We start from the raw sequence: 27,019 nt of genomic DNA on the forward strand, positions 1-27,019 counted from the left end.
AGACTCTCAGGGTTAAGTGTCTTGCTCAGGGACACAATGGTAGTAAGTGGGATTTGAACCTGGGACTTTGTGGTCTTCTGGTTCATAAGTGAAGGTGTTACCCACTAGGCTAGGCCAAGTTTAACAGGCCAACCCTGCTCATAAGTATGCGCATGGTGTGTGTGTGTGTGTGTGTGTGTGTGTGTGTGTGTGAGAGGAATAAAACATAAAACGGAAACTCGTTCTTTATGACAAAGTAATGGCGGGGACAGTGCCATCCATCACCATTTCACCATCATTGAAATCCCACTCCTCGTCGTAATCAAACATGGCTTCATGCGGGATGTGACAATCTGTGGTTGGGGTGCCGTTGAGACAGACAGCCCCTTTATCACCTCCTGCTCCGCTGCCAACTGGCCCCCAAGGAGTCCGGAGTGTTTGTGGAACCAGACTCAGACACTGGTTAGGGTTGTGGACCTGGGTTCAATGTTTATTGGTTCTCTGTTTAAAGTTAGTGACACCCAGACTGTTCACCCATCGCCCACGCTCTTCTCCTTGCCACAATTCAGGAGTAGCACCAGCTGCTCCTGTGCTTCTCCTCTCCACATTGCCCACCTATCCTTGGCCAGTTTGACCCATTCCTCTTTGCAGCACCTGTCAAGCTCCATCAGGTTGGATGGGAATCGTCAGAGCACAGCCATTTTAAGATCTCTCTAGAGATGTTTAATCAGATTCAAGTCTAAGTTCTGGCTGGGCCACTCAAGGACATTCACAGAGTTGTCCTGAAGCCACTCCTTTGATATATCGCCCCAGTCTGACTTCAAGAGTGCTCTGGAGCAGGTTTTCATCCAGGATGTCTCTGTAGATTGCTGCACTCATCGTTCCCTCTACCATGACTAGTCACCCACTTCCTGCAGCTGAGAAGGTCCTTCTCCCCCGATTACTCAGTTTAGTTGGTTTTCCAGCTCTAGGCAGAGTCCTTGTGGTCTTGAACTTCTTCCACTTATGAATGATGGAGGCCACTGCGCTCATTATGACCTTCAAAACAGCAGAAATGTTTTGGCAACCTTCTCCTGATTTGTGCCTGGAGGCTATCTTGTCTATAGACAAATCCTTTGACTTCATGCTTGGTTTGTGCTCTGACATGAACGGTCAACTGTGGGACCTTATATAGACAGGAGTGTGTCTTTCCAAATCAGGTCATAAATTTACATTTACAGCATTTATCAGACGCCCTCATCCAGAGTGACTTACAATCAGTAGTAACAGGGACAGTCCCCCCCTGGAGCAACTTAGGGTGTGTCTTGCTCAGGGACACAATGGTAGTAAGTGGGATTTGAATCTGTGTCTTCTGGTTCATAGGCGAGTGTGTTAACCACTAGGCTACTACCACCCATTGGAGTCCAATCAGGTGGACTCCAATTAAGCTGCAGAAACATCTCAAAGATGATCAGGGAAAGGCTGTGAATACATGAGATGTACATTTGCCAAAACCTTAAGTGAACTTTTTCACATTGTGGAAAAAGTGATGCCCTTTGAATACTTTCCAGATACACTGTTAGTGAGCACTCTGACTCTAACCCGTAGTTTCAATACAATCAACTGCTGGGAAGCCTAAACAGCAACATTATCTATACATTCATACCTTCCTTTTTCACAGGAACAAGAATTTTCGACAAGAAATTGATCAGATAATATAAAACTTATCGGAAAGCATGACAGAGAACTGCTCAGCACTGCCACAAACTAACTCTTCTGCCCCTGTTGTCTGGGAAAATGTTCAGAAGCTTTAGAACCACCAGATGGTACAGCGCCTCCACCTGGCATCAGAGGCATGGATATGGAGTAATAACCATCACTTTAAACAGTGTTACTGCGTTTATACTTTTACTGCTTTTTCAATTTGAAATATTGAATATATCTACTTTATTTACATTAGTTTTTTTGTGTTGATTGATGCACTACTACTAGTTTCTCTCATTGTCTTGCTGTAGTTATGGACTTGTCCGGTGTTGGAAAAATGTTGTTGTTTGTTGTTTCCAGAGAACCATTTTTCATCACAAACAATCCTGAATCTTGAGGTTATAATCTTATAACATCAGTCTGTGCCGTGGCTACTTGGAGAAAAGTGCACACATTTATTTGGTTTTCATTTTTATTTGAGTATCCTCATGCTGATCCTGCTGTTAACTGAGTCTGGACTGTCATGTGGTATGCAACAGATCTAGGGTTCTCTGATGGCTGTGCATTCGGGAGAACAGGTTCTGGGCTGTGCTCAACATCTGTGCTGTTGCGGGTCGTGTCCTGCTCCTCCTGTCGTGACACTGAATGTGGACCAGGTTTGATTGTGCCTGGGAAAGGGACAGGAAATCTTGTAGTCACTGATGACCTGTTGGTCCAGTAGATATTGGGGTGTAGAGACTCTGTGGTTGAGGTTATTTGATCATCAACTGTGTGGTCAGTTGGCATATTTGTGGTCAGTAAGGTGGGAATCACATCACTTTTTGTTGCTGTCAATACAGATGAGATGGTGGCATCTATAAAATGATAAAACCCACAATAAAGAAAAGTAGTTTTATGATGTAACAACATGACAATGATGTAACAATATGTACAATATTAACTACTGCACTTTTTTAAGTTTAGGAGTGATATATTTTGTGTCAGTCCGTGCACATGTTTCTACTCACTCCTGCAAGGCAGAGTGTTTTCCAATGTCCAGTGCATTTTATGAATGGTCTCTTTAAAACTGAGCACCACATCTACCCTGAAGAACGGCTGAAGATGACTTTCATCCATGCATTTCTGTAAAGCAGTGAAAAGGTCAGCCAGAATTCAACAACCCATGGCATGTATCCCGCTGAGCTGCATAATGCACCATTAACCTTCTCCTGTTGTATCAGTGAAGTGGGAATGACCAGCTGGACAAAGTCGAGGTTCTCTGACCACGTGAAATTGTCAGTTTGATTCACTGACACACTCCTGACACTCAGGGTCTCGTTGTCGTAGCCACCCCTCTTTGTCAAGCCCATGCGCCTTTTGAAAATATACAGCACCGTCCTTTCCAGTGACACACTGGACGCTGAAAGATTTTTTTTGCAAAAGGTGAACATGCTGACCACATGAAGGAGGAAAATTAAACTTTGGTTGATCACGTCAGTATTACCTTGTGGACAGGTAGCTTCCATGCTGTAGGCGTACTGCCCACTCACCAGTTTAAGGGGCAGGAATTCAGCTCTGGATTCCATTATCTGAAAGAGAAGTTCCTCCTATTCATTCCCCAACAGATGGCGCACTTTGCTCTCTAAAGGCTACTATTACAGTTTTTCTCAAATGCTAAAACACAAAAGCCAATCCTCTAAACCAAATGACCAGTTGTCTAAACACATTTACTAAATCTAGGCATAATTTTCCAATTTCATAAACACATTTCACACGAAGACAAAATTCACAAAACACAATCCTCCATTCTCATAAATCTAAACCCATTTTTCCTTGCTAAAACACAAGTTGCAAAAGAACTCTGCTCATATTCTCAAATGAAAGCTCATGTGATGCAAAATGCTTGCCACAGTCAGCAATATTTGAACACAATGAACACACCTGGCATCATTCATTACACACAATGACTCAAAATTGAAGACACTTGTTGCTAATGCTGTGACAGCATGTATAAAAGCAAGTTCAGAGTGTACAGTTAGCTGAAGAGTCCAAACAAACACCATGGATGAAGGCAGAGTCAGGGGAAGAGGAATCGAGTCAGAGGAGGGAGAAGAGTTGGCCATGGAAGAAGAGGAGCCAACAAGGGTGAGGAGAAGGTCCAGGAGGGAGAGCAAGACAACCGCGCACCATCATTACGGACAAGATGCGAGCAACAGTCATTGACCATGTCATTGTCTATGGCATGACAAAGAGTTGAAAGAATACCACATAGCGGTTTGGTTTGTTGCCATATTTACAGCGGCCCAGGAAACCCTCATTGTGGATATGGTTCGTGAGAACAACCTCATCAGACTCCAGGAGATCAGAGACAGTCATTGCTAATAGTGTCAACTTTGAGAGCATTGATGATGTCAGCTTGGCCAAAATAGATTGAGTTCTCTGGTGCCAAAAGATGCGGATGAAACAGGTTTATAGGGTCCCTTTCAGTGTAAGTATACATCCATGTTCACAGTACAGTTAGTGGACATACTGTTTTGCTCAGTGGCCTATATTACTTCTGGACAATACTGTGCTACCTGATGGACTGTTGTTCTGAAGGGTACTGTTGTGTGCAATAGATTCTGTTTTTGCACTGAGTTGTGTTACAGTAGTGTACATGCAGAATTTTCTAGAGATTTATACTCTTCATATGAAACTCACAAATCTAAATGTCTAATCCTCTGCAGAGATCTAAGAAGATCCGTAACTGTAAAGTTTCTAAAAATGGGCAAATTGGCAGTTATGAAACAAAGAACCTTCTCACAAATTGAGCATTGTGTTTTCAATTGTTCTGCGGTAGTGTGTAATGATGTGTATAGTGTTTACATTTTTGAAAGCTTCAAGCTGCTCTTTTGGTGTGAAAGTTTGAGTATTGAAGTGAGAAGGTGTGGTTGTGTTTATGTAGTTTTAGAAAAGGGTGTTGTGTTTAGACATTGGGGAACATGGAGGAAACTTTGTGAAATGTGTTTTAGCATTTGAGAAAAACTGTAATATTCTTTTGAGGTCATGATGAAATTGATGAATGTTACCGAAACGTAGGTGAGGATTTCATTTCTTCTGCCCTGGACTGTGATGGTCTGTTGTTTGAGCTCCACGTTGACCTGTATAAGACTAGCATCTTCCAGGTCCACCACCAGACTTCCTCTCAGGGCAAGAGACCAGTGGAGCTAAGCAAATATAAAGCATGAATCTTTCAAAATTACCATGGAGCTTTTTGAAAATAATAAAAAAAAAAAACGTATTGTCAAATTTCAGTCCATTCTGGGGCAACGCTGCATTTAAACCTGGCAGGATTGATGATGGATTTGGATATGGGCAAAGAAATGACTGTGTAAAATATCTGACTTTTATGAAAAAAAAAAAAAAATTGAAAAACTCTCCCTAAAATACAATATCCCAAAGAAATAGTTTTTTAAATACTTGCAGTCGCAGAGCACAAAAGCACTCTCTGGCAATGCATGGAATTTCTTTCGCATAATCTGCGCAGTGCATATTCTGTGTTCATGTCGGAATTAAAAAAATTGTTAAAAAGAAAAGTATTGTCTAAACTGTACCTGGTTATTCCAGCTGTCTACAGGAACCTGTCTGGTAACCTGGGGAAGAAACCAGTACATCTTTTTTGCGTTTGTTGTGTTTTACTGTTAAAATGATTTATAAGAGTGACTGACCTGCACAAAGTCGGGGTCACACTGAACATGCTCTCGGTTTGGTAATGCTGCTACTGTTGGACATCTCATGACGTAGCTGTGAGTTCGTCCTCCAAACCGGTTGATCCTTCTCAGTAAATTGAGGACCATTATGTAGTTCCCATTCTGTCATGTTAATCAGAGGGAAGTGGTTTTTATCAAACTGTAGATGAGCAGATGAAATGCCACACTGCAGAATGGTGCTCTTACCTCAAGCTGCACAAAGCATCCGCTGTATGTGACTCTGAAGATATAGTTTTTATCTGGATCATTGCGTAGTGCAAACCCACACACAGACAATTGTGTGTTCAAATGATCCAGTGAAGACAGACTGACTAATGGAGAGGAAATAGATTGAGACGGATTAATTGAAAGGTGCTTTATTTATTCCAATGGCAATGACACTCTTTCAAAGTACTGGAAATGCAGAACTATGCAAAAACCGTCAAGATGCAAATGAAAGACTAATCATAGGATGAACTTAGCAGACATAAAAAAGCCACAAGCACTGTATATGTTTAAAATAAATTTACTCTGAGATTAATATTGGAGTATGAATTTAAAGCTCACCCTGTATTCTCAATATGCCAGACAGCCAGAGTCTCAGCCCCTCTATTCTCATTCTATGGATCCAGAGCTCCATGTACTCAGAAAAGCATTCCACCTCCCCCTCTGAAATGTGAGCAGTGTACACACATTGTGTGTTTAAAATTTGTGTAAAATAATGACTAGTAATTAACAGTGATAAGAACACAGACTCACCTGTGATGCTATCTGACGGACCACTCATCCAGTCCTGAATACCCCGTGGCAGCCCAAGGACAGGCACAACGAAGCATCTGGCCAACAAAAAAGGTTTTCACTTAGACATTTGTGTAATGAAGTCTTTAACTCACTTCAGCAGAATACTTACAGGAATATAAGGGAAGGCCGTGACAGCTGTGGCTCCATATTACAGGGGTCTGTGTGCACAATGAGACTGGGCTTTATAAAGGCCAGCCCCTTCAGCTTTGTTTGCATTCCACAGCCAGTAAGCATTGCACATCACAGACGTAGCTGTTCGCCAAGTATGTGTGAGAACCTGCTGGACTGGCCCCTGCTTCCTTTCTGCTGATAGTGATCACAAGTACGAGTGGGGTACACTTAACCCTAAGTTGCTCCAGGGGGACTGTCCCCTGTAACTACTGATTGTAAGTCGCTCTGGATAAGGGTGTCTGATAAATGCCGTGAAATGTAAAATGTATTTGGATCTCACAGCACCACTACTTAATTTGCTGACATATTTATGTATTTGCAGTAAATTTGTTTAATTTCTGTTTTGATTAAATGATAAATCTTTTTTTCAGTGAAACTAATTCATTTCAGTGCATTAAACATTGCTTGGTAGGTTTTAGCTTTTCATATGAGCTATTTCTAACACCAATTGGTTAATTAAAAGTCAGGTTAATAGCAGGTGTTTCTACAAAATAGATAAGCAACAAGACAAGACAGTCAGGGACTGTGTGTGTTGACTGTTTTTGTGAGTAATAGCCCTGCACCTGCTGATGTGGTGGTAATGTTCTCATACATCTGGGTATTTGTTACAGTTACAGTCTATCTTTGATGGGTGGAACACTTCAGTTATATACAGTAAGGACTCTAGTCAAGTTATCTCCAGGTGGTCCAGTTTACCCAGTGTGTAAATTAAAATACATACTGGAAATGAATGGGAACAAGATATAAATGAATAAAGTGTTAGTTGATAGTGTTCCTGGTCCTTCCTAGAGGTTGGTGTGGTGCTGCTAGGCAGTGTGTATAAAATGAGGACGCTAGGTCTTTGTAGGATTAGTAGTAGATTATATTAATGTGGATTGTTCAAATCTGTTCAATTGTTAAAAACTGTTATTATATGTTGAAACTGCCATGGCATGTGTGTTCTTGTTATGCTGTGAGTTTTGAATGATTGTGAATAGGCACCGTAATCACTGTTCGTTGTTAAACTCAGAGTTGCAGTTCCTGATTGGCTGAGAGAAACCTCGGTTAATCGCACTGAGCGTGCCGACGCGTTTACTCCCGCCTCGTTTCACACGCACACGCACACACAGAACAGAACATAATTTTTTTTTAAATTAATTTCGAATTACTGTGTAGGCTTGTAAGCATGGCTAATTAATGACTGTTTTATGGCGCTGGTTTAATTGGACACCCCTGTTGTGAATCCAGTGGACTCTCCCAGATGATGATGTAATTCCCACGGTCACACAGGAGCGGCCATTTTGTTAGAAGTTTGGGGAGCCTGTAAAGAAGGCCGCGTTGCCAGCGCCGTGCTTGGTTCGGCAGACTGACTTTGGTACCGCGCAGGGCGAGGACCGAGGGGCGGCCAGTCATTCATGGCCTCCGGCGCCAGAGATTAGCGCACCGAGGATCGTCCGCCAGTCCGCTCTCCATTCAGCATTCCCCGCACGCCCCTGCCCGCCATGGCCGAGTGCTACATCCGCGTCGCGGAGGACGAGAACGAGGAGCCGATGGAGATCCCGTCGGAGGACGACGGCACTGTGCTGCTGTCCACCGTGGCCGCGCAGTTCCCCGGAGCCTGCGGCCTGCGCTACCGGAACCCGGCGTCGCAGTGCATGCGCGGCGTGCGCCTGGTGGAGGGCGTGCTGCACGCGCCCGACGCAGACTGGGGCAGCATGGTGTACGTCGTCAACTACCCCAAAGGTAAGGTCAGAGGTCAGAGAGGTTGCTTGTGTGCCGCATTGACGTTCCGGCGATAATAACTGAAATGGCCGCTGTTCTGGCGCCTGAAGGAAACGCGACTCTCCACCCCGCTGTAGACAATAAACGGAAGATGGATGAGATGGACGCCGCGTCCGCGGTCAAGATTAAGCGCGGCATCCAGAAGACGTCGGACCTGATCGTGCTCGGCCTGCCCTGGAAGACCTCGGAGCAGGACCTGAAGGACTACTTCAGCACGTTCGGGGAGGTGATCATGGTGCAGGTGAGCATCGCCGGTCCCAGTGGTCACCTGCTGTCGCACCGAGGTCGCGTTTAACTTCTGGCGCCGCTCTTTTCCAGGTCAAGAGAGACGCGAAAACGGGCAACTCCAAAGGCTTCGGCTTCGTGCGGTTCACGGACTATGAGACGCAGTCGAAGGTGATGTCCCAGCGGCACATGATCGACGGCCGCTGGTGCGACTGCAAGCTGCCAAACTCCAAGGTGAAACTGAAGTGATTGTCATTGTGAAACACTGCAGCCCAGCACACGGTGATACAATGAAATGTGTCTTCTGCTTTTAATAATCACCCTTGGTGGGCAGCCATGACAGGCGCCCGTGGACGGTGATTTGCTCAGAGGCACCTTGCGTGTCGGGATTCGAATCAACAACCTTCTGATTACGGGGCCGCTTCCTTAAACATTAGACCAGCCCTGGCCACCAGGTAAAGCAGGAGGCCAGTCCTGGGCGGCTTTCTGGTGGCCTAGCGTGGAAGGTTGCTGGTTTGAATCAAACTGAGGTGCCACTGGGCAGCGTACCATCCCCGGGACACGTTTCAATCTGCTGTATCATTTGAAATTTGCGTTTGTTCAGAGAATGATTTGAAATATAGAATAATTGCCAATTGTTGGGTGTGATACTGACCCTCCATTTAACCATTCAGTTCTGGCCCACATGTTCATTTTTTTATATTTACTATTTCCTTCAATCGATTAAACATCTCCACCTTGACCAGTTGGAATTGTGCAGGAGCTCGAAGGTTGTTTGTGTGTTGACGTAGGCTTCAGTTCATGTGTAATTGGTCTTCTAGGCTGGTCCGGATGAGCCCATGAGAAGCAGAAAGGTCTTTGTTGGCCGCTGCACCGAGGACTTGAGCGCAGATGATCTCAGACAGTTCTTCATGCAGTACGGCGAAGTCACAGACGTCTTCATTCCCAAACCGTTCCGGGCTTTTGCCTTTGTAACGTTTGCGGACGAGCAGGTAAGGCCCTTTCTCTGCTGCATAGTTCTAAACTGAAAGGATTTTAGATTTAAAGTATGGTTTTTATTTTTTGTGATGTGTTCTGGTTAGATCTGGTGAGCCAGATCTAACTGATTAACCCCTGAGATTCTAATTTCAATCAGTACGAATACAACATGAACGGCACGTTTTATAGACAGTCATATACTACTCCACTATTCCCAGTGTTCTGAGTACAAAATCACAGTGAATTTAATTTATTTGTTAATGCATGTTATGCTGACAGTAGTACTCGTGGGTTGGCTTATACAGTTTTCCTGTAAAGTGGTTTTATGGAGAAGCAGTTCTGTTGTTTGTCGTTTCAGCCCTTCATTTAAATGCAACTGATTGTGTCTGAGTATGTGATTAAGATTGCCAGTTTAACTGTACAGGCTAGTTTTGTATTTAGAAAAGCCAGAAAGCAGGCCAGGAAGGTCTGCTCTACCACCATGAGTTAAAAAGTTAAAACAGTTAGCATTTAACAGTTCGATCATGTGCAAAATAAAGATAAGTGCTGCAGTTGTAATCATCGGGGTTAATGGTGGTCTTATACCTGGCACCGTTTTTAGGGTGCAGCAGACCTCAGAAGCCATGGTTGTTCTTGTCTTCTGCAGGTTGCCCAATCCTTGTGCGGCGAAGATCTGATCATCAAGGGTACCAGCGTGCACATCTCCAATGCTGAGCCGAAGCACAGTAACAGTAGGCAGATGATGGATCGTGGGCGTTTTGGGGCTGGGGGGTTTGGGGGACAGGGCTTTGGCAGTAGTCGCAGTCCCAGCAGCGGTGTGAATTTCGGGGCCCTTAGCCTCAACCCCGCCATGATGGCAGCCGCGCAGGCAGCCCTGCAGAGCAGCTGGGGCATGATGGGTATGTTGGCCAATCAGCAGGGCCAGTCAGCTGCTTCTGGTACGAGTGCTAGCGGGCAGAGCAGTGGAGGTCGAGATCAGAACCAGAACTACGGCGGCAGTAACAACTACAGCGCTGCCAACTCGGCCAGTCTAGGGTGGGGCGCGGGGTCCAGTTCAGGCTCTGCCGGCGGCTTCAACTCCAGCTTTGGGTCTAGCATGGAGACCAAGTCTAGTTGGGGGATGTAGGGGCGCTTTGATGTGATTTCTAGGCTAATTGGTAAGTACTAAGATTAGATGACAAAGTATGTTATTTAGTGTGTGTATGTGTTGCCTTTGGTTTTGTATTTATAACATGAATGTTCGTCTACTTGTAAGCACAGTTTTCCACCAAATACGAATAATGCAGAGTGATTGAAGTTGTGGTGAGGTGAACAGGGCGACTAGATTAAATCCATTTTATTTCCCATCAATATTATTGTGAACCTCAGCATCCACTCAGCCCTGTTTAGCTCTAATGCAACATTGGAAGTCTGGTTTTCAGTTTTGTGTGCAGTTGTTTTGCATTTTCTTTGTTTTGAGCCTTTTTTTAAGGTCAAGCCTTCACAAATCTCTTCTACAGTTCATCACCTCTTTTCCAATTTCCCGGGAAGAAGTCCCTCGTTGGCCGCAATGTTCGAGAGAGCTCAGTATCAGTACCCTTCTTCCCATGTCTAAAAGCTTTGCCACCAAAGAGCACAGCTTCACTCTGCATAGACTGTGGTAGACGGTGGGTGTTGTTTTTTTCATCCTTTTCATGGAAAGAAAATCTAATGAAAACACAGAAATCTTGTCCAGTTTGCTTTTTTGTTTTTTTTTTTGTTTTTTTTTATTTTTTGAGTGAGGTGGTGATGGATTGTTGGTGGCGAGGAGTGAGAGACTGAGTATGAGAGAACGGACTGAGAGAAACAAATGAACGCAAGTGTGAAAAGAACGAGATTTGTCCAAAAAAAAGAACGCTGGCTGCGAGATGTGAAGAAACTGTGTGGAGCGAGTGAGCGAATGTTTTCTTTTCTTTAGGACCAGAAGGACACTCGTTACACGTCTGGACCCTTGTGGTTCTTTTCTTTTTTTTTCTCTGACATGATAAGAAGTGACGTTCAGTGTTTAATGCTCTGGATTTGAATCCTTTCTGACCTGTTAAGTGTGATTTTGTTTGTGAGGAGGGTATGAGGGGCGGCTGAGGGTGTGTGCTGGTGAACGTGAGCTGTGCTGGTGTGATGAACGTGTTATAGAATCCCAATCCTGCTTTTGTACAGTGTTTCTAAACCAGTTTTCTATGGGTTTTTTGTGTGTAATTAAAGGGATTTCTCAAATAAAGTAAATTTTCAATAGGTACATTTTGTCTACTTTTAAAGTCAGTTATTTTATTGATTTTTATTACTTTATTTTTTATTTTTTTATTTTTTTTCCGTATTTTTATTAATCGAAGTGCCAAAACCTTTAATTCGCATGTGTAGGGGACCTTGGACATCGCTGACCCAGATTAACATCAGAGCCCAGAGTGAAGGCACAGTTCAGGAAGCTGAAGACTGGAGTTGGTGTTGTGTTGGTGTCCCCCAACATGATCCCACTGTGGAGATGCTGCCAAATGCCTTATACATGAAAAGGGACTTCACGTCACCTCATCAAGACACCCTGGGGAGCCCTAGAGGAATAATGACTGACTCTTCCCAATTGGCTGGAGTTTAACGAAAAAGCCGAACCAAAAAAATTACCATTTCAGAGTCCAGCTCCAATGACCCATGCCTTTTATTCTCGTACATTACTTTTTCTTTCATAGGGCTTTTTTTTTTTTTTTTTTTTTTTCCTCCAGATTTTTTGTCCCAGTCTCTGTTGTAATTATTACTTGTTTTTACAAGTGTGGAAACTCATATTTAATAATGTGATCTGTAGTTCTCTCCTTGGTCCGCTGTTTTGGTTCGAATGTTTGACAGGACTTTTGTGAAATTCTTGCAGAAGTTGTAAAATGGGGAATTGGAGTGTCACTAGAAGCACTGGTAGGGTTTATGTATTTTTTAATGAGGCTAATGAAACATGCAGGAATGTTGTGTATTAAATTTTAAGTCCTATTTTAGTCCTATTGAAGTGTAAAATAAACATTTACATTTTTAACTGCATTCTGGTTTAATCAATCTAGTGCTAGCACTCTTAGAAATGAAATCAGTTGTCTTTCTTTATGCTTCTGTTTTGAACCCCCCCCCCCCCCCCACGTGAAGATTGCATGATTTGCGTGCTTTGACCGAACTGTATTTTCAAGTAGAAAGAATTGTTAGTCTCAATTATTAATGAAACTTCTTAGATTTTCAAGTAAGCAGTTGCATCAGCACCTAATAATAATTTGAATATGTGAATTTGCTGAACAAGATTATGCAATTCTAAAATGTAATTATGTTATCCACTTATTTTCAGTTGGAGAACCAGTAGGGCAGTCATAATTGAGATCTGCACATATATGTAAGACGGACATTTTGTAAACCACGGCACAAAAAAAACATGTACTGCTAGATATCACCCGTAGTCAAGGTATTTTATGGAGAAAAAAATCAATACAGAAAATTCTAACAATCTGCCTTACCTTGCTTGGAACATAGGAATATTGTTCACTGTGATTATGATGACATGCATTTGCAAGCCAAACAATATTTTTTAACGTGTTAGTCACTTCAGGTGTTTCATTATCATATGTCCAATATTTATGAGCAAGCGATTATGGACTACATGCATCTCTCTGGTTGCCCCATGGTTATCAGCTCTGCGTTCTGCAAGATAAAGTCTTCCAGAAAAAGTTCTTGCAAGGTGGTCTCTCCTGTGGAGTTGACCTCTCAACCAGTTTTCCGTTGAGAAGCTGCTCCAGGTCCAACCTTGCCAGGTCCTCTTCAGTCAAGTTCATGGCTGCCAGTTGGGACTGGATCTTCAGCAGAAGGTCTTGTCTGTTGTTAGCCAAGCTCTGGGAAACAGTGACAAATTGCACTTTGTGCTCATAGATCTTATAAGTCATGCAAAGTATTTTCACAACATCAAGATATAAAATGTGGCATTAATGAACCCCAATGTATAAACCTACATAGAAGTCAAAAGTTGGGAAGCACCTACTCTTTATGGGTCTTGCTTTGTTTACATTCTAGAACAAAGGGTTATGTAACACATAACTGAGGTTATGTAATAAACAATACATATATAGCCAACAAAGGAAAAAGTTGAAGATTTGAGTTGATTTGTCTTCTCTCCATCACCTTAAATTGGACAAAGAAGATGCTTTCCAACTGTCCTGAAGGTTTATGCTGAACACTTTCTTATCATTCACTCATGTTAATGAGCATAGTGAAAAAGGCAGATGTGAAGGTAAAAAGAAGTAACTCAAAAAAACTTTCATCACATATACTTCACTTTCTTCTGATACAACAAATACTAAATATGCTTAGTAGTTCCATCTCCCTAACCATCCAGTAACTGCGTCCAAACTGGTACTGTATGTAAACTACAAATATGAACGCCTCCAATCAGATCAGTTGAGATTTTTACAACTGGGCCTGTCCTTATGACCAACATCCCCCTCATTCCGTGCCACTCCCCACACAATAAGCTGCTTCATGTTGTCACGGTATGGACCCCACCACCCTTCCCAACCATCTCCACCAATTCACTTCAGCTATGGTTAACATTCATACGTCCACCATCAGGAGAACTATGGACAAATACTGGTGCTCTTTATCTACTTATATAAAACAAATACATCTCTGGAAATCTCTGAATGGGTCATGGCCTTAGTTACCTCATTGCTAGGTAGGTTCTCTTGTATGGGCAGAGCCCTGGTCTGCTCTCCACTCCACAGCACGAGTCCCAGTGGTACAAGGCTCACCAGAACCCTCATTGTGAACCCGGAGCTGTCCAATACTGAACAAGCATCTATTTCAGCAACCTGCCCCATGGTCATTAAGAGCCTCTGGTGCAGGAAATTGCTGATCAAAAATCAGGTACAATCTGTCCATACAAAAAAGAAGTGCGAAGTCTCTGTTACTATGTTTTACATAAAAGCAAATCCCAGAATGGATCATTTAATTTTACTATTGAATTAGTGTCACAACAGAGCACATCTTCTCTATAACATCATGGAAAATGGACTATATTACAGTGTGCTGAGTTAATCTCTACATAGAGAAAAAGAAATGTACATACATGCAGCAGCAGTTCAAGGTCAAGGCGGAGCTGCAGGGTCGGGTTCAGTAGAACGCGGTCCGTGGTTCTACCAAGATCGCTCTATTGCAGTCTCTGCATTATTGATCAGGCGGAGCCAGAGGATGGTGCCTGTTACGCCCTGCCCTTATTCCGGCGTGGTGACTCAGCAACAGCAGCCACGCCCACAGGGCCATTACGCTGATGGGTTTCAAAGGATCCTCTGCAGTACTGGACAAAGCTTCTCCCCCATGGTATGAGCTGAGTTCTGCCAGCGTGTCTGGTGGCATGAACAGTGAGATCAGCAGCATGCTGGTGTGAAGTGGGGGTACGAGCCAGGAAACAGTGTCACTGCTGAGTGGTGTGAATTACAGCAGCTTCCGCAAGTCACATCCTTTTGACGCTGCAGTAAAAGACCTCACCTGCAACCCCGAATTCACACAAAACTGTGGAGCCACAGATAATTCCTAACATGAGGTTGATGAACTGATTGTGAAATGCATACAGTGTTCAGGATGTTGTTATGGCCTGAGTGTATAAGGGGCTGGTGGGTGGTCACACTCACACTGTTTGTCCCTGTCTCCCAGGTCAGATCAATAGCAACATGCCAAAAATGAAACTTCTGAGTCGCAGCAATACATAGACTGTAGTAATGTACACATACATTTTTCAGTCTCGGTTCCTCTCAGGTTTTCTTCTGACCAGAGCACTATGTCTCATTCAAGTAGAATTTAAAAGGTCCTTTACTATTAACAATTGACTGATTGATCAAACTGTTGGATCCTTCATAGAACAAATTCTCCCTAGAATTAGTACATGCTGGTGACAGCCAGTATAAAAGGACATTAACCAATGTTCCGAGGCTGCCGCCTCCCTAGGATGCGTAGACATGGTGGATTCTTCATTGGCCTGAGCTGCCTGAAGAATGACAACCCACTTACTACCAAATTTTCTGAATGCTTTTACGATAAGCAACGACATCTGCGTTTAAAGGGTGTGGGCTCACTATTGGAACCCAAAGTACAGAATGTCACAGCTGGGAGCAGATCCTTCTCTCCGCAGGTGAGGAATGGCTTGCCGGTCAGTGTTTAAATTTAAATCACTTCTGTTCACTCTGGCCTTCTGTTAAAATCCAAGACACAGTGTCAATTACTAAGTCCACTTAATTACACAGTCACCTAGTCAAGCATAAACAGTGTTAAGTTCACCTTAGTTAGGCTGTCCTACTTAGGTTACCGGGGCACTATTTCTCAAATGTACCACTATAATCATGGATTTCTGTACCAGTTGTACAATGCCACTGTCTGCCGCTGTTTCTGATTGTTCTCTCCAAGGCACTGAATCAAGCTCCCAGACCAGCTTCATAATCCAATGATGAGACAATCAGAGGGATACTGGCTCTTGGCTCATTGTAGGCTCACTCTAGCCTGGAAGGGCATCCCGCTCTGTCTCAATCTTTCACAAGGTTTGTTCTCTCTTCTAGAGTTTTTTTTTTTGTGTGCAGAAGGGTCAGGTGTGGGGGGGGTGTCAACTGTAGGGCCTCAAAGTCCCTTGGGACATACAGTATGTGATTATGGTCTATAGAAGAAAAATGTTTTTCATTAGTATGTCTAATATTAAAGAATGAATGTTTGTGACTTGATGGCAGCTCATGATGGCATAGCTACACAACACCTCACTGGACTGACAACAGGCTCTGTCTATAGAAATGAAATTAAAATACCACCATGCATTTCTAGAATTCTTACATTTATGAGTAAAGTAAAATAACTAACTTTATTTTTCACAAAAAGAAAAGCCAATGTGGAAATAGGAGAGAGAGGGGGAAAGGAGAAAAAAAAAAAAAAAAGCCACAGAGCAAGAAAAGGACAAGAGCCAATTAAAAGGGATTTATATATATATTTTTTTTATTTAGCCCAGTGCAACAGGGCAAGTCAGGATATAAACCAAGAGCCCACTACCATGCTACATCAATGGCAGACTGCATTAAGTGCTACTGATCCTTTGTCTATGCAGCAGGAATGTGACTGGAACTTCCTCTCTCCAGGTGACCGCACTGCTTAAGCATTGTAGGATGAGGAGGAGACAGTCCCTCCATGGCCAGTCCAGTTTGTATGAATGAAACATCCAGGCTTGGACAGCAGCTCATAGGTGTGCGCGCCAAAATAGTCTCGTTGAGCCTGAGGGTAAATACGAAAAGGGCTTAAAGCTCCACCACATCTACTCACATCTCCCCACTTGCCACCTACACTTTTTTTTTTTTTTTTTTTAACTATCACCATATGGTTGGAGACACTTGCACAAATTCAGTATTATTTATTTATTTTACTTCACTCATTCACCCTACCTGTTCCACATGTTTTATGTTAAAGACATAAGTGTAATATTTGGTTATATTTGCATATTGGTTCATTGTATACTTGCAATACTGTGGTCTGTAGCAGTTGCTAAGCATTTCACTACATATCATACAGTGTATGACAAACAAAATTTGATCATTAATGTCTGTTCATGTGTGCATGTAGGCAAGTGCGAACGTATGCATGTATGTACGTGCATGCGTATGGACCTGTAGCAGGTTGGCAGGGAGCATCTCATGTCTGTATCCATCGTAGAAAGACAAGGCTGTAGTGAAACAGGGCATGGGGATTCCCAGCTGAACCCCAGTGCTGACTGTATGACGCCAGGACTCCTGGAACACAGAGCGATTGTACAGTCAAACAGGAGACCTACAGTCTCTGAACATTTCAGGTTTGGCTCATGGTTTTTACAATTCAGGTCTGATATTTTAAGTCAGATTTAATGGCTTTTATGTTTTGATTACATTTGTTTTTCAAATTAGGAACATTTAAAATTTTACTGCTCGACAACTGCTTCCCTCATGCTATTAGCTTAAACCTGTAAAATGAAACATTCAGCCACTAATTTAGATTCCAGTACCTGGCAGTCCTGCACAGCGTTACTGAAGAACTGATCCAGCAGCAAATTCTGCAGCTCAGGGTCCCGGTCAAATGCTTCCTTAATCTTTGCCAGGAACACACTGGACCAAGGGACAACCAAGCCAGAATTAAAGGACTGCAATCTTGAGTAATGTTTTAGCAGTTAATGACCAACATATTTCTTCAGGTCCAGAAAACTTTTTTAAAAATGTTGCAAGATAAAAACCAAACATTTCCTCAAAAAACCCAACCTTGTACTGTTGCTCCATGTCAGGGCAGCAAGACTCAGTGTCCCCACTCACATTTCCTACCCAAAAGAGGAGCAGTCACCTGCGGATGATGCAGCCACCCCTCCACATTAGGGCAATGGCGCCATAGTTCAGAGTCCAGCCAAATTCTTTAGCTGCCTGGTGGAGCAGCATGAAGCCCTGAGCATATGAGATGATCTTGGAGGCGTAGAGGGCCTGAAAAACGGGAGATCTCACTTGTAAAATAGATCTTTAAATACTGGAAACGTTTAGAAAGGGGGAGGGGAAAGAAAGAAAAGGGAGAATAAATAAATAAATAAAAATGAACTAAAAAAAAAAAAAAAAAAAAATCCACATACCTTCCTGATGTCTTCCAGGAACTGAGTCTTGTTCCCAATGAATTTGTCCCCCTTGGGTCCGTTGAGACTCTGGCTGGCCCGCACGCGCTCATCCTTTAGAGAAGAGAGACATCTGGCAAAGACAGCCTCTCCTGAAAGAGCAGAGCAGCCAATCAGATAAAATAATGTATTCATAAAAATAATGGTCTCATCACACCACCTTTAGAGGGGACTGATCTGGGCATTTCCTCATTTCCAGCGGACAGCACAAACAATTCACAATTACAGAATACTCAGTCCTTTCATAAATTACAAAATATGCCTTTGAAATCTGGGTGCAGTGCTGTTTGTTTTGGACTATATTGAACCTACAAGAAAGACTGCACACACCCTGACTGAAAGTGTGGTGCCAGCTGCTGAACAGGACTCTGGTTGCCATGACTCAGCCATGCGACTAAGCTGCAGGGCTCGCAAACACGACACCAAGCCAGCAGGCATGACTGTCACACAAGCAAATAAATGCAGAGTCACCATGAACTCAGAAAGCCTCATGCTTGGACCCGGGACTAGAGGAGACCATCATGAATCCACCACCTTTCTGCTGGACACCTAGGTTCAGCCAGGTGAAAGGTTGCCCCGGAGTAACACATTTATGAAACAGCATCAGAGCACAATCCCACTTATGTCACACCAGATGAAGAGGCAACGAGCAAAGCCCTCAATCTACTTAGCAGTCGCAGCTTCTCAGTCCACAGCGGCATCATCGCGTCTACAAACACTGACTCTGCAGGTCACATCGGGGCCACGGTGCACCGTACCAATCAACGTGACTGGGGTCCCATACTCCAGAGCAGAGATGGCGGTCCATTTGCCAGTCCCCTTCTGACCAGCACTGTCTCGGATTTTTGGGAGGAGATGAGTACCATCAGGGTCCCTGTACTTCAATATATTGGCAGTGATTTCAATAAGGAAGGAGTCCAGCTCAGTCTTGTTCCAGTCACTGAACGCCTGTGGGAGGCAGAGCACTGATAAAAAAAAAAAAAAAAAAAAAAAGACAAAAGAGGCTTCTCCGAACAGGAACACAGGAAGTGGCGGACAGGGTTCAGGTTACTGAAGAACGAGGGACTCACCTGCGCCATCTGGTCATGGTCCATACACAAGACATCTTTCATGAGGTGGTATGCCTCACAGATCAGCTGCATGTCCCCATACTCAATGCCATTGTGGACCATCTTCACAAAATGTCCCGCTCCCTCGTCGCCAACCTGACAGTGTTACAGGTTAAAGTTCAGATAAAGAAAAACCTGCATAAACAAAAGTAAAACGCAGGTGCTAACTCACCCAGTCACAGCACGGTTCACCAGTCCCAACCTTAGCTGCAATACTCTGAAAAATGTCCTTGATATGGGGCCTGGGTACACACAGAGCCAGAAAACACAAGTTTTGGCAAGTCAAGTGCTATGGACGCTGGTCCGGCCAGCAAGCCAGGAAGGGATTGAGGCCTCCTCACCAGGCTTCCTTGTGCCCGCCCGGCATCAGTGATGGTCCGAAACGGGCACCCTCCTCTCCTCCACTCACACCACTGCCCACAAACAGCAGGTTCTTCTCCTTAAGAGTCTTACAGCGACGCTGCAAAGACAAACTGACTCATCTTCACAACTGCTCAGGCCATGTGAGCCACTTCACGCACAGAGGAACTTACAGTGGTGTCCCTGTACTCAGAATTGCCACCATCAATGATTATGTCACCAGGCTTCAGAAGGGGAACCTGGGACAGGAAAAAGAAAGGTCATTTGGGGTCAATGTCTCCACTCGGGACTCGTGGCGCCTCACCAGCTTGTCGATGAAATCGTCCACGGCCTGTCCGGCCTTGACCAGGAGGACGATGCGCCGCGGGCTCTTCAGCTTGGAAACCATGTCCTCCAGGGACTCGGCGCCGATCACTGCCGTGCCTCGGGCCTCGTTTTTCAGGAAGTCGTGCACCTTGGACACGGTGCGGTTGTAGGCGCAGACCTGACGCGGCGACACGGGATGTTAGTGGCTAGTAAAACCCGGAAGCGCCGGGGACAGCGGGGAAGTTCACACTTACAACGAAGCCGTGGTCGTTCATGTTCAGGACCAGATTCTGGCCCATCACGGCCAGTCCGATCAGAGCGATGTCCGCCCTGGAAAAAAAACAGTCATCAGAAACAAGCGCCGGCCTGAGTTTCCACTTTTCTGTCACCGCAGTTCACTCACTGTGCCATGGTTCCGGACGCTGTTCCACGCTGTTCCTGGACACTGCTTCCTCACTCACGCGTAAACGCCTACCGAGTGGCGAGAGTCACCCGCTTTACATGGGCGTGCGGCACAGAAGACAGCCAATCAGATCCAGGCGAGAGCCCTGCAGCCATCTCATTGGTGTAGAAGCAGTGAGCAGACCAACCGGAGACATGTGATTCGCTCATCCACAGAAATGTGAACTGTGATTGGTTAACGGGACACCCTGCCCACAAAACCGGGCTGATACGGGAAGCAACAGGTACAGACTGCAATCCACTGTGAGAAAAGGTTTACATTTTAAATATGTAAACCTGTGTAAATATGTAACACATTTCAAATTAATAATCGTTCATATGGTTTTGTAGTCCTAGTCCGGAATCGGAAGGTTGCCGGTTCGAATCCCGATCCGCCAAGGTGCCACTGAGCAAAAGCACAGTCCCCTCATACTGCTCACTAAGGGTGGTTTTTAAAAGCAGAGGACACATTTCACAGTGTCATCATGTGCTGTACTGCAGTGTTTTACAATGGCAATCACTTCACTTTCACCAAAGAAAAAAAGGGCACCAGCAACCATATACATATGACATCACATTCACACTATTAAACTATAAGATCACTATAATGCCTTTTGGTTAGTTGTTTTATTTATACAATTCACACTCATTCCGCCAACGACTTGTCGGTTTTCACAAAGATAAAAGGACCACATCATTAAATAAGGAGAAAAAAATAGTTTTCAGGAAGAGTTGGCAACCCTTGAATAAAACGAGTGAGACAAAAACAAGCAGGCATTCCTCTGCTAATGCATGGGTCGAACTTTTATTGTTACCTCATTCACTAAACAGATCAGTGGTGCAAGATTACCATACACAGAATTAAAATGATCCGCACGACACATCTAAGCTATACAGCGACTGGATAATATTCATTACAAATACAGGAGACATATTTACAGTTTCACTCAAGCTCCATACAACATGTATATTTACAAAGTATGTAGGAAAATGAAGCCAATCGCACAAATAAGAGTACACTATTGACGTCTTAATTTTGCCTCAAACAACAGGGAATGACTTTTATATATGTTCTTTCCCAAATGAGAAATAAGGTTGGGGAATAACTTAAGTTTTCCTGTAAAGGCCACCTGGGGAAAACTGAAGTGACAGTGCTGCAGTCGTGGATGGTCATACAATAAGTAATGTGTGATTATTAGTGAATGCATTTCCTACTCCCTGATATTAGAAAACACCAGCCTAAACACGAGGAAGCACAAAACTCCTTTTCGGGTGTGGTGATGTGTTATTCTGTTCAACGATCAACAGTAAGTACATTCATCATTCGCCAGCCACAACTGACAACTGAAGCGGAGAGCAGATTTAATTCCATCTGTTGGTTAGAACCATTTATTATGTGCAAAGAGCTGCAAACTAATATGTACATTGCAAAATAATAAATACACAGTCAATGATGATCTACTTCTATACATTAGTAACCGAGCCAGTCAACAGTGAAAATCTTTACTCTGATCATACCCTTCATTCACGAACATTCACTTTTCCCTCAACAGAAGCATGATTGGCTAATGTGAGGAACAAGCAAACAGTTTGTTCTTTAGGCTGGTAGGCCTATGAACAGCCAGACATATTCCTCCCGTTTTCTTCATTCTTTGCTTCAATATGGTGTATAGTTTCTTCTGAAACTGTTGTAGATACAGGTCCTACTGGTTGGTTGGCCAGAGTCCTGCCGTTTCACACCATCATCTTCCTGATCCATCTAAAGAGCTCACAGAGCAAAGACTTTCCACAAAAAAAAACAAAACAAAAAAAAAAAAACAGTAGTTTGCATCCCTTTTGCTCCCTCTGCACTCTGCCACTCTTTGGAAACACCACAGCAGATATGCTTCTAGTATTCTTCATACACAATTGACCTGATTTAACACCTCCATAAATACCCATGTAAATGTGCAAATAACATTAAATATCACTTAATATAAAAGAAAAAAAAATGCCCTTCTTACACACATTTTTTTTTGCAAATAACTTGTATGAATGGGTAGTATAAAACAAGAGTGTTAATAAAAAAATAAATTACGAGTATGAGTACAACCACGTAACATAAGCATTAGATTCACAAATGAATATAATGACTGGTTAAAACCCTTCTGTCTATCGCAAGCCTCTGTGCCAACGATCGAAACCTGTCCTGAATTCGCTGGTATAGTATGAAGCAGGGGAGCAAAACATGGCCACATGCCCAGAAGAATTCAGATGAATGGAACAATATAGAAGTGACATTTACTTCATGGAATAAACTCAACTTTATATCTTCAAAAGGTTTTTCATTGAACTACAAAGTCTGGCTAAATCAGCTACTCTGAGGTTCAGTGTGGACTGTTTGGGAAACTTACAGGACAAAACCCAAATGGAATGTCATTTTTCATGGATAATCAAATATTAGCACAATAATCCTGAAATGTACATATAAACAGCACTCCAGCAATAATTTAATGAATGATGACTTCAACAGCACAGCTGCTAAACTGCGTTGGGGTCTAGACACCAGTTTGTAGTTTATCTGGGAATGGTATCTAATTTCACCATTATAATTTGTTCTTAATATACCTTTGTAGTGTCGGTCTGCATATGTACAGGTTAAGGGGTGGGACAAGACAACTACCTCCAAAAGCAAGGAGGCTTGTGGATTTCACTTCGTCTTCTGTCATCATTGCTTTCAATAGAAAAATGATCTGCCTTCTGCGACAGAAGCTAGCAGCAGGGTCCCCAAAGTGAACACCTTTTTTATGAGTGAGGACATTCATGTATCTTTTTTTATGAATGTTGGCTTCTTTTGAGTTTGGGTAGTTGCTGTTGGAAGTGATTTTTTTTTTGTAAGCAGACCTGTTCTTCTCCTGAGAATGGCTGCTGTTGCCATGCAGGCAAAGACAAGTTCCTGACTGATGATAACACTGGTAAGGACACGATACAGATGAGTATCTAACTCAAGAAGATAAGGGGAAACCTGCTCTAAAAGAACCATGCATGCACAAATAGATACTACAACATGCTACTATTTAAGAAGGATTTAGTATGACAAAAAAAAACAAAACAAAAAAAAGACGACTGGTGCAAATAAAACAAAAAGACAAAATTAAGGACAGGGGGAGAACAGGAAAGGGGAAAGCAAGTTTTCAGGAACAGAAAAATTCATTTGCTGGAGAAGAGACTTAAGCCACAGGTCTACATACAAGAGAAAATGGTCAAGAATCACAAAGATTAGTACATGTTAACACTCCGTTATGTTCAAAAGGCTAGTCAGAGGAAGAGGAGTATTATTCTGAAGCCCTCTCAGTTCTTCATCGGGCCACTGACTCTACTTCCCAGTCCTAACTTTGACCTGCAAAATTAATAAGGTCAGAGGTCAGTAAATACCCATCAGAATCTGCAACATATGACTATTTCAAAGTTAGTTACTATAACAATATCTACTTGTGCTTGAAATATACACCAATATCCTTGTACTTGTATAAGTGTATTTAGTTAATTTTGCCATTTTTGTGACACCATTTGTACTCCTAGTTAATCTGGAATTTGAATTCAGGCAGTCTCCAGTGAATGTAATACCTTATAGTTCCTGCTAGCAACGGGTTGAAGGCGTAAAGCCAGTCGTTCATGTCCTTGTCATTGTTTGCTTGCAGCAGGATCCCTCTATGCTTGGTACACACAGCAAATGTGTTGGGAGTCTGGAAGACATGAAGCCACAGTCAGTTACCAAAATGATTACTCATGAGCAAAAGCTAAAAATGGGAAAGTCTCTAAACATCAGGACATTTCTAAAATTCTTTTGGGGGGTGGAGAATGTCAGTAGCATATAATAACAGTAAATAGCATTTCGACTTGTTGGTCCGGAGCACCTGCTGCCATTTTCCTGAACCTCAGTTTTCGTACATATTTGAGTCACTTGGTCTTGTTCCCATTAGTTTTCGACGTTACTGAACGCAGCAGGGAAGTCTAAGAAAAAAATTGAATATATTGTCACCAATCCATGTCTTTTTACTAGTACAAGAGTGAAGGCACTTACTTCGCACGGAGCTTTAGTCACTTTGAAGCACGAAAAAAGTTTCGTGCTGCTTCACAACACATATCGCGTTCGGCAAGACGACAAAAACAGTGCACTCTGGGATTGGTATTTTTGTGTCATCAGCGCTTCATATCGCTGGACCATAATAACAGATCTATATAAAGTGATAGGGATTTACCCACCCCTGCCTTAAGTCTTCTCGTCTGGTATAAAAATTGTATTTGGCTGAAAGACACTAGGTTAATTCTGCTTGTGTCAGCCCGATTGCAGTAATAACATCCATCCATGATGCTGTATGTAGCAACAGATTAGCTCAAATCAAACAAATCAGTAAAACAATTCTCTAAATAACAAGTTGCTATCTCGAGATAACGAAAAAAAGAAAAAAAAAAAGTGAATTTGCATGTTCTCTACGGACTTCAGTTGTATGGTGCGCGTAGTCATCGCTAGCGGTAGCGTTCCAAGCAGAGGAGCTCCAGAAACCTCCAGAATCACTTAAATCAATTAAATGCAGCAAGTGGCATTCCAGTGGATGGTGATCCACTGATGTGGTGGAAAAGCAACGAATGTTATTACCCTCACCTTGCCACAATGGCAAGACGTTATCTTACTCTGCCTGGCATTTCATTGCCTAGCGAGAGGGTACAGCAAACAGGTCCACAAATCTTCATCTATTTGAAAAAATCATTTGAAGTTATAAGCTCTCATCTGCTTTGCTTTCTTTCTTCTTTTTTGTTTATTTAGACTAGTTTTTATTTCATTCTCCATTTTCAAAGTAAGAAGCAATGATACCTTAATTGCGTGGAATGAGTAGTTGAATATTTTTTATGGACAAAAAATACTTAAATAAATAAATGGACAGTTAATTTTTTTTTCCTTCTTTTTTTCGCTGATCCAAAAATTGATCCAATCTGTGACTTAATACTGTGATCCGATCCAAACCGTGATTTTTTTGATACGTTATTCTTTCATGAAGACCACTTCTTGTGAAGTCTGTACCGGAGTCCAACAAGTTTCTGCCAGTTTTGGGCTGATGGCATTGCTGGACATCTTCTGATATTGAAGGGAAATAAGATTAATCTGTTTTTCATTCACCAACCAAGTTTCCTTGGCCAACCACAGAGTCTACAATCACCATCGTAGCTGTTTTCTTTGTATTTCTTCAAAACTGGATAATGATGATTTCCGTTTGATTTTCTTTTTGTTTGCGCACTTTGCATGATTAAATTTCATGCTGTGCAATGCATGCCTTTCAATTAATTCATTTAGTGTTCTGTCCCAATGGAGTGAAATTATTTGTATGTGTATGGAAGTTCCATAAATCACTGTTCACAATCAGGAAATATCACTTATTCACTATATATAACCACTTGATGCTTCTCAGGACGTGAATGCCCAAGTCCATCTCAGGACGCAGGGGCAGGGCGGGGACTCCCCACAGGCAATATCAATATGTGGATGATTGCTTCAGAAATCCCTGTTTCTATACATGCCTCACCTTTAGCATGGCACGCTGGTCCTCACTGTACTCCACCTGGGCGGTGGACAGGTTCAGGACGCCCCTCTCAACTGGGTCCTTGTCACTGTTGTAGATGAAGACATATGGCCGCCGCACCACTACAAAGTGCTTCACCCATGAGTTAGAGCGTGGCTCCATGAAGCTCAGGTATCCCTTTTTGGACACCACAGACCTGAGTTGTGCACCAGACATAAAAAAAAAAAAAGTTATTTCTTTTCAGTTATTCCAGTGAAAATGTATTTAGCTAAAACATCTGCAGCTGAAGAGAACCTACCCTGGCCTCATCTCCTCTATGTCAGGTAGCAGGTTGAGGAACTCATGCTTGCCAGCACGGGCCAGGTATGGGGTCTCCAGAGTGGCCACCATGGGAAAGTTCTCGTAATCCAAACAGCTGGGGCTGGAGGCACGAGAATTAGCCTCAGGAGTCCTGAGAGGAAAAAAAAAAATCAAATTAATATGATTTCTTAATTATTTCTATTAATCAATTTCTGTTCTATGTCGACATAATACAGCATGGCTTCTTACTTTTGATCCATAGATCCACAGCGGGAGTCTGCCAGCGAGGGGCAGGTGGAGGATGGGGTCAGGGTGGCACTGCTGAAGCTGGTAACAGATGAGTCACGGCCAATGGGAGAGATGTCTGACAACTGAGAAGACATGAGCCAGGCAATAAGGAGACATACAATGTGCAAGTATACTCTACAGCTACAGATTACCTTATTCCATTAGATCATGCTGGCTCCACCTCACCTTGCAATCACTGATGCTGTTGCACACTTGGCTGTATTCATTGTTGAAGGTGTGGGTGAGCAGACGGAGGCACTGCAAGGGGATTGTCAATCATGAATTGCATACAGCTAACTACAACATATTAAACTTTACAAAATGAGGCACTTTTTTTTCTTCAGTTTTACCTTTGTGGCCAGCTCCTTCTCACGGTCCACCAGGCTCTCGATGTCAGCGGAATCATAGCCGCTACTCTCGCTCGGTGTGATGGCACTCTCGAAAGTGGTACTGGAGATCTGGGACGAGATGCTGGTAGAGCTGCTGAGGGTCCCACTGCTCAGGCTGGGGGACAGAGAGTCACTCAGGGATTTCTGAGGTGCTGTCTCACTCAGCTTCTCCCGGAGAAGCAGAAGGTGGCGTGTTTTTTCCACCTGACCAAAAAAGATGAGCAGGAGACATTTTATGCACAACAACAGTTAAGAACAAAAAATTGGAGACATTTTTTTCCACAAT

The 27,019-nt window shown here is 43.1% G+C and overlaps 5 protein-coding genes across 37 annotated transcripts in view; 1 reads left to right on the plus strand and 4 right to left on the minus strand.

The window, feature by feature from the left end:
* Positions 1 to 2,148: 2,148 nt before the first annotated feature.
* On the minus strand, positions 2,149 to 6,386 carry ciroz (ciliated left-right organizer protein containing ZP-N domains). The gene is made up of 11 exons (XM_028993457.1): positions 6,280 to 6,386; positions 6,129 to 6,205; positions 5,937 to 6,038; positions 5,577 to 5,701; positions 5,349 to 5,492; positions 5,235 to 5,273; positions 4,710 to 4,847; positions 3,146 to 3,230; positions 2,865 to 3,061; positions 2,670 to 2,784; positions 2,149 to 2,516 (listed from the first exon to the last, which is right to left on the minus strand). The coding sequence occupies exons 1-11, from the start codon at positions 6,384 to 6,386 to the stop codon at positions 2,149 to 2,151; spliced, it is 1,497 nt and encodes a 498-aa protein (XP_028849290.1).
* Positions 6,387 to 7,583: 1,197 nt separating this feature from the next.
* On the plus strand, positions 7,584 to 12,341 carry tardbpa (TAR DNA binding protein a). Of its 4 annotated transcripts, none has more exons than XR_003751131.1 (7): positions 7,591 to 8,063; positions 8,153 to 8,343; positions 8,421 to 8,561; positions 9,149 to 9,319; positions 9,952 to 10,036; positions 10,805 to 10,951; positions 11,682 to 12,341. XR_003751131.1 is itself a non-coding variant. In XM_028994880.1 (5 exons), the coding sequence occupies exons 1-5, from the start codon at positions 7,823 to 7,825 to the stop codon at positions 10,429 to 10,431; spliced, it is 1,197 nt and encodes a 398-aa protein (XP_028850713.1). In that variant the 5' UTR covers positions 7,584 to 7,822; the 3' UTR covers positions 10,432 to 10,943. The 4 variants fall into 4 exon arrangements, 2 of the variants coding, with proteins under 2 accessions (XP_028850713.1, XP_028850712.1); XR_003751132.1 differs by having other exon boundaries at positions 8,180 to 8,343; XM_028994880.1 differs by lacking the exon at positions 11,682 to 12,341 and having other exon boundaries at positions 7,584 to 8,063; positions 8,180 to 8,343; positions 9,952 to 10,943.
* A 389-nt stretch (positions 12,342 to 12,730) lies between these two features.
* sst6.2 (somatostatin 6.2) lies at positions 12,731 to 14,596 on the minus strand. Its single transcript, XM_028994881.1, has 3 exons — positions 14,401 to 14,596; positions 13,997 to 14,205; positions 12,731 to 13,171 (listed from the first exon to the last, which is right to left on the minus strand). Exons 2-3 carry the CDS (start codon positions 14,156 to 14,158, stop codon positions 12,971 to 12,973), a joined length of 363 nt encoding a protein of 120 aa, XP_028850714.1. The 5' UTR covers positions 14,159 to 14,205; positions 14,401 to 14,596; the 3' UTR covers positions 12,731 to 12,970.
* Positions 14,597 to 16,276: 1,680 nt separating this feature from the next.
* On the minus strand, positions 16,277 to 20,277 carry pgd (phosphogluconate dehydrogenase). Its single transcript, XM_028993005.1, has 13 exons — positions 20,161 to 20,277; positions 20,012 to 20,087; positions 19,756 to 19,935; positions 19,625 to 19,690; positions 19,433 to 19,551; positions 19,264 to 19,333; positions 19,053 to 19,187; positions 18,741 to 18,930; positions 17,944 to 18,074; positions 17,667 to 17,800; positions 17,338 to 17,437; positions 16,967 to 17,089; positions 16,277 to 16,577 (listed from the first exon to the last, which is right to left on the minus strand). Exons 1-13 carry the CDS (start codon positions 20,166 to 20,168, stop codon positions 16,458 to 16,460), a joined length of 1,452 nt encoding a protein of 483 aa, XP_028848838.1. The 5' UTR covers positions 20,169 to 20,277; the 3' UTR covers positions 16,277 to 16,457.
* Positions 20,278 to 20,978: 701 nt separating this feature from the next.
* kif1b (kinesin family member 1B) overlaps positions 20,979 to 27,019 on the minus strand; it is a 58,174-nt gene continuing 52,133 nt past the window's right edge. For all 30 annotated transcript variants that reach the window (XM_028992970.1, XM_028992978.1, XM_028992972.1 and 27 more), the window contains 7 exons: positions 26,695 to 26,937; positions 26,531 to 26,602; positions 26,306 to 26,427; positions 26,055 to 26,207; positions 25,760 to 25,952; positions 23,805 to 23,923; positions 20,979 to 23,577 (listed from right to left, as the gene is read on the minus strand). In XM_028992970.1, the coding sequence (XP_028848803.1) occupies positions 23,529 to 23,577; positions 23,805 to 23,923; positions 25,760 to 25,952; positions 26,055 to 26,207; positions 26,306 to 26,427; positions 26,531 to 26,602; positions 26,695 to 26,937 (951 nt within the window). In that variant the 3' untranslated portion in view covers positions 20,979 to 23,528. The remainder of the gene's footprint in view (positions 23,578 to 23,804; positions 23,924 to 25,759; positions 25,953 to 26,054; positions 26,208 to 26,305; positions 26,428 to 26,530; positions 26,603 to 26,694; positions 26,938 to 27,019) is intronic.

The sequence above is a fragment of the Denticeps clupeoides genome, chromosome 10 (genome assembly GCF_900700375.1).
Source record: "Denticeps clupeoides chromosome 10, fDenClu1.1, whole genome shotgun sequence".
Lineage (NCBI taxonomy): Eukaryota > Metazoa > Chordata > Actinopteri > Clupeiformes > Denticipitidae > Denticeps > Denticeps clupeoides.

Bases quoted from the DNA above. Each gene is read 5' to 3' on its own strand.
- sst6.2 (XM_028994881.1), bottom strand. From the start codon at position 14,158: ATGACCATGGGGCAGGTTGCTGAAATAGATGCTTGTTCAGTATTGGAC. The intron at 13,172-13,996 runs GTAACTAAGGCC...ACTGTTTCCCAG, and splicing joins AGAACCTACCTAGCAATGAG to AGCTTGGCTAACAACAGACA.
- pgd (XM_028993005.1), bottom strand. The intron at 19,936-20,011 runs GTAAGTGTGAAC...TCGCCGCGTCAG, and splicing joins TGAACGACCACGGCTTCGTT to GTCTGCGCCTACAACCGCAC. The intron at 17,090-17,337 runs GTACTGGAATCT...TCTGTGTTCCAG, and splicing joins ACGCTGTGCAGGACTGCCAG to GAGTCCTGGCGTCATACAGT.
- ciroz (XM_028993457.1), bottom strand. From the start codon at position 6,386: ATGCAAACAAAGCTGAAGGGGCTGGCCTTTATAAAGCCCAGTCTCATT. The intron at 5,702-5,936 runs GTGAGCTTTAAA...CCTCTCCATTAG, and splicing joins TGGCATATTGAGAATACAGG to TCAGTCTGTCTTCACTGGAT. The intron at 3,231-4,709 runs GTAACATTCATC...CTTCTCTTTCAG, and splicing joins AAATCCTCACCTACGTTTCG to ATAATGGAATCCAGAGCTGA.
- tardbpa (XM_028994879.1), top strand. From the start codon at position 7,823: ATGGCCGAGTGCTACATCCGCGTCGCGGAGGACGAGAACGAGGAGCCG. The intron at 8,562-9,148 runs GTGAAACTGAAG...TTGGTCTTCTAG, and splicing joins GCAAGCTGCCAAACTCCAAG to GCTGGTCCGGATGAGCCCAT. The intron at 9,320-9,951 runs GTAAGGCCCTTT...TGTCTTCTGCAG, and splicing joins TAACGTTTGCGGACGAGCAG to GTTGCCCAATCCTTGTGCGG.